This window comes from Fukomys damarensis, unplaced genomic scaffold, assembly GCF_012274545.1.
Source record: "Fukomys damarensis isolate Sample0158 unplaced genomic scaffold, DMR_v1.0_HiC HiC_scaffold_33, whole genome shotgun sequence".
NCBI classification, from domain to species: domain Eukaryota; kingdom Metazoa; phylum Chordata; class Mammalia; order Rodentia; family Bathyergidae; genus Fukomys; species Fukomys damarensis.
The window spans coordinates 52,594,448-52,599,974 of NW_022900945.1; the positions used below are offsets into that span (position 1 = coordinate 52,594,448).

General features: G+C 48.1%; 1 protein-coding gene across 4 annotated transcripts in view; it reads right to left on the minus strand.

Annotated features, from left to right (window-relative positions):
* The window catches only part of Pi4kb (phosphatidylinositol 4-kinase beta), a 20,962-nt gene extending 18,951 nt beyond the window's left edge, over positions 1–2,011 (minus strand). For all 4 annotated transcript variants that reach the window (XM_010616501.2, XM_010616499.2, XM_010616500.2 and 1 more), the window contains exon 1: positions 1,072–2,011. In XM_010616501.2, coding sequence (XP_010614803.1) covers positions 1,072–1,980 — 909 coding nt within the window. In that variant the 5' untranslated portion in view covers positions 1,981–2,011. The remainder of the gene's footprint in view (positions 1–1,071) is intronic.
* Positions 2,012–5,527: the final 3,516 nt, after the last annotated feature.

Consider the following 5,527-nt stretch of genomic DNA (forward strand, 5'->3'; position numbering starts at 1 on the left):
AAAAAAAAAAAAAAACAAAAACAAAAACAAAAACAAAAAACAAAACGTGGGTGAATTCTGCCCCACAGAGACAGATGCCAGAATCATGGCTATGCACATTTTTCCAACAGTGCAAATTCCTCACTTTTTTGTCCCTTCTTTTCTAGGCTGGGCTGGCAGCCAGGATGAGAGCCTGGCCAGAGGCAAATCACAGAGGAACCGGGGCACCATTGTCTGACTGGGACACCAGGTCACCAAACTTGGCTGTCCGCTGTGCAGCTTTCTCTGCTCTGTCCAGATGTGGAGCGGAGGGTGGCTATGTTCTGCTGGACGCTCACCTCCTCTGCTCTGGTCCTACACTGGCTACCCCCAGTTACTGCTGAGGTTTCCTCTTCTCCCCAGCCTCAGGTCCTTGACTGGACACTAGATTTACTCTAGCAAGACTGCTTCTCTCTTCCCCTTTGTGTCGCTCCCAAAGGATATGGGAAAGACCAGTAGCAAGAAATTCTTCCCCACAAGGAAAGGCAGGCAGGAGAACACGCTGCAGATGTCTCAGTGAAGGGATTGGCCTTTACTCTAAGCTGACGAGAAGCAGGATCTTTCAGGGAGGAAGAGGGATTGTGAGGAGAGGCTAGGAGAACGGAGCTCATGTTCTGTTTAACGTCCTTCCTCCCCTTCAGCACACACAAAGACCAGAGCCCTGTTCCCCTCCCTAGGGTTCCTGCTCTGAGAGGCCTTGGTAGAGTGATCCCAGGTCTCCAACCAGAGTGGAGAGGGTCTCAGCCAGTTCTCAGTAAGAAGGTGCTGTGCAGCTCAGTAAAAGAACTCTCCACAGGAGTATCAGCCTTGCCGTCAGCTACACGACCTAAGGCAAGTCACTGTATCTCCCTGGGTCTCTGAGTTCTTCCCCTGTAAAATGAGGCAGTTAGAATACATGCATTCTAAGGTCTGTTTCCATTCTAACATTCCATGCTTTTATCAGTGAAATGACACAGAGGGAAGGACAGAAAGGACACAGTGACCCAATAGAAGACAGCCTGTCTCCATGCAGCCTCTGCCGCCTTGCTTTGCTGTCCCTCCCCGAAATTTTACCTCGTCCTCATTCTCCACTTTGGGGTTGCTGGCTGTCCGTTTCAGGTTGCTGCTGAGACTTATGCTGGCGGTGGCATCTGATTTAGAGCGCTGGTGAGTCCTTTTGGAAGGAGACAGCCCTGTGTCAGGAGCTGGGCTCAGGGAAGGCAACTCCCTCTTTCGGTGAGCCGGCTTCAGCTCGTCTGAGAGGATCAGCTTCCGCAACTTGGTCCCACGGGAGTGTCGCTGAGTGGAAATGTGCATGTCTGAAGAGTAGGCCCCGAGCAACAGGGCGCACTGGAGGGAAAAGTTAATGCTCTGGCGGCAGCGGTGGACTATGTAGGGCTTAATGGCATCACCCACATCCTCATCCATGTGGATGTACATGTTAAGCAATTGGGGCAGATAGAAGTCCACATCCTCATTGCGAAAGCAGAACAGCCTGTTGCCGATGTAGGCTTGGACTCCGGGCTCCTTGGAGTTGTACAAGTATGAAATGGCCATGGAGATGTCAAATAGTTTTGATTCAAATAGCCTCAGGAGCCAAGACTGTTTGGCCGAGTTGTTCTGCCGCCTCCTTCTTGCTCCTTTGGCTGTGCCCGAGGCCACAGCGGCCCCCACCTCATCCTCCTCCTCCCTGATCTGGGCAGGTGGATCATCCAGGCAACGGATCTCACCGTCCACACTGTCCCCATTGACCAGCTCCAGCTGGGTGTCTCTGCTAGAGATGGCCACACCGCCGTGCAAAAGCTTGACTTTCTCCAGCACCTCCTGGCAGGCCTTCTGGGCCACCTCTGGGTCGATCACTGATAGTTCCCCGGCCCCCTCCGTGATGACACTTAGCAAGGAGCCCCCGTTATTCCCTGGTGGGCTAGGAGCAGGCTCGGAAGTTGGCTGCAGCAGGGCAGGCTCCACTACCGTGTCTCCCATGGTACAGCCAGACTGTGAGCTTCCGAACTACAGGAGGAAGGAGGGGAAAGGAACAGAAAGGAGACACATAGACATGCTGGTTAGTGGTACCATCCTCAGGTCCTCCCTTTGCCATGAACCCTTCCTACGCATCTTCTCTTTCTGTCTTCCTGGACTCCTTCAAGTCAGATGAAAAGTCATCTCCCAGGAGCTCTCCCTCACTACCTCCACTTCCAATCACTGAATTACTCTGCATTCCTTCTGCACTCAGTGACTCGGATTAGCTTTGGCTCTTAGCTTGCATTTGTGAAATGTTGCTTTATATGTATTACATTTCTACAGGCTTACAAACTCCTCAGGTAAAGTGGGGAACAATCTGTATCTTATTCCTTTGTCCTTAATTCTATCCTTTTGTTCTTACCGTCTCCCTTCAACTACTTGCCACAGCATTTTCTTTTACGCTGCTCCCCCCCGCCCCCGTACTGGGGCTCAAACTCGGGTCCTTGCGCTTGCAAGGCAGGTGGTGGAAGCACTGAGCTAAATCCTCTTTAAACCACACTTCCTCACTCATACCACACTCCACACAGGTCCCATTTGTCTCACCTTTATTAAAATCTTGATGTATTTTTCTAGTTACAGACACTTTCTTACCTTTCCTTTTAGACTCAAAGCCCCTGGGGAATAAAGGCCAGCAAATATCATGCCAGCTTTGCTTAGAAGAAAACAGCTCTAAAGCAACCATCATCAACCCTACTGAAGCAGTGCCACTTCTCTGGCTATCTGGCTGCGTGACTTCATACCCTTTCTTCAGTGCTGTGGCAGCTGGGGAACAGTGGAAGAACCCTAAACTTGGAGGGAAAGGGGCTGGGGTTCAAAATCCTCGCTCTGCCTTTATAAGATGTGCCAACTTATGCATGTATCTTCTGAGTTTTGGTTTCCTCAACTGCAAAATGGAAAAAATACTTCTCATTGTTACTGTGCAGAAGAAATCAGTACATGTGTGTGAAAAGGTCTAGCACAGCCCCTGGTACACAGTAGTACTCAATAAATGCTAGTTGAATCCTAACTGCCTGAAAGTTTAATAAACAGTGTGTGCGTGTGTGTGTGTGTGTGTGTGTGTGTGCATGTAAGTGCTTGCAAATACACACAGTATTTTACAAGAGAGGCACAGTAAGAGTTACATTAGGGCTGGGGATTTAGCTCGGTGCCGCCACCTGCCTCCCAAGAGCAGGGACCCAAGTTCGATCCCCGGTACAAAAAAAAAAAAGTTACATTAGTTGCTTGAGACTCTTCTAAAATATTTATGATACGCTTCTCCTACCTGAAACCTATATTTCCCAATATCATACTGTCTGAGACTCGTGGGTCTACAGTTTCTAAAGAGCAGGGGAGAACAAGCCTAACTAAGAACGCTCTGGAGGGAAATTCAGCTAAAGAATACTGATGACAAAAGCTACCATTTTTGCCAGGCAGAGCAGCATACACCTGTAATCCCAGCTACTGAGAAGGCTGAGTCAGGAGAATCAAGTTCAAGGCGAGGCTGGGCCACTTAGTGAAATCCTGTCTCAAAGTGAAATAAAACCAGGGCTGGAGATGCAGCTCAGCGGGCTTGCCTAGCATGTGTGTTCAATTTCCAGTACCCCCTAAACCCTACCCCTCCAATAAACAAAAAACGTCCTCTAAGAGCAATTCTTCAGAGCCTCACCAAACCAGGTCAGGAGAATCAATGAGAAGCAAAAAATTTCAGAGGGATCCAGATCAAGAGAATCAGTGCAGAACAGGAGGAAATTTTGTCAGAATGACCTGGCTCCAGAATCTGGCGTTAGCAAAATGGATTTAACAGGCCTCTTCCCCAAAATGCAAAAAGACTGAGCCTAAGAGAAAGGTGGAGGCACTTGTGGAGCTGGAATGCAGGTGTTTTCCAAGTATTACTGACATCACTCCGATCCTGTGCCCGGTGCCCATACTTGGAGTCACTCTGGGAGGCCCTGGCTTCTGACATCACCCTTCCAGTGCCTCTTCTTGCTTCTCCGAGATGTTAAGCACTGAGCCTACTTTTATCTGCCCAATATCATCGAGTGCAGCTCCCTGCTTCTCAGCAGTTACCACTCAGGTTTTGTAAGAAAGACAGATGGGAGGTCTTGTTCTCAGAGATCAACAGAAAAAAATAGCTACTTCAGTTTGTCTCTTTCAAAGTCTGTCAAGCAAGAAGTCCATTCCTGAATTTAATCTCCTGACACAGTCTGAGCTTGGTACGGGTAAAAAGGTGACAACTCTTTCACCGTGTTCTCTCCCAAAGATAGGCAGTGCCCTGTAAGCAGTAGAACCAGCATGGTGGCCTAGGTGGATCTGTCTCTACTTGCAGCTATGGGCTGCACAGGAATAATAAGGAAGCTTTAATCACTCCTTGCCACACCTTTGTAGAGCCCTCAAGTGAGGTCAATTCACCTGAACCTCTACCTTTTAGGTCTGCTTAGGGGTTCACAAGGTAGCCTCCGCTATCCTTATATAATCAACTCTTTTCTCACCATCTCTATGTGTGGCACATCCTTCCCTTTTTTTATCTATTCAAGAGACTTCAAAGTCACCAAAGGCCCCTAGAAGTCCACTTTAAAACATATTAAAGGGGACTGGGGGCTCAGCTTAGTGGCAGAACACTTGCCTAACATGTATAAGACCGTGAGTTCCAAAAACAACCCAAAACAATCCAAACCAAACAGCCAAACACCCCAAACTTTCAAGGAGAGTGATGTTCAGACATTCTCCCAAATACAGTGTCTCAGACCACACCAAGACATTCAGCAGGACCAGGAATGGAGCTCAGTGGTGCTGCACCGGTCTGGCAAGTGCAAGGTCCTGAGTTCAATTCCTAACCACAGCTGGGATTATTATTGGCACTAGAAAGGAGGTAAGAATATAATATTATTTCTCTTATCTCCCAAGCAAAGAAGAAAAGCTCCAGGACTCAGACAGGAAGCCCACGTTACAATATTCAAAGGACTTCTAGGAGAACAGACAAGTCTCTCCCATCAGCATCTTTTCCTCCGCAGGGAACCAGACAATACCAAGAGGTGTGAGAAGTTGGGTGTGGTGGTTCACAACTGTAATCCCAGCACTCTGGGAGGCAGGATTGCAAGTCTGGGCAATTTAGTGATTTAGCAAGACCTCGTCTCAAAACAGAATTATAAAAAAGGGATGTAGCTCACTATGAAGGCTCTGGGTTCAATCTCTAGTACAGGGTAGGGGTAGGGGGATGAGTCAGGCACAGTAGTACACACCTGTAATCCCAGCACTTGGGAGGCTGAGGCAGGAAAATCACAAAATCAAGTTCTACCTATGCAATTTAGTAAGACTATCTCAAAAAATAAAATGGACTAGGATAGGTAGCTCAGTGCATAGGCCCAGGTTTCAATCTCTAGCAGTGGTGGTGGGATACAAGCAAGGTGTGGCAGTGCACACCTGTAATCCCAGGACTCTGGGGAGCTGAGGCAGAATGATTTCAAATTCAAGCCCAGCCTGGGCAATTTAGTTTTAGCAAGATCATACTTAAAAAAAAAAAAAAAAAAAG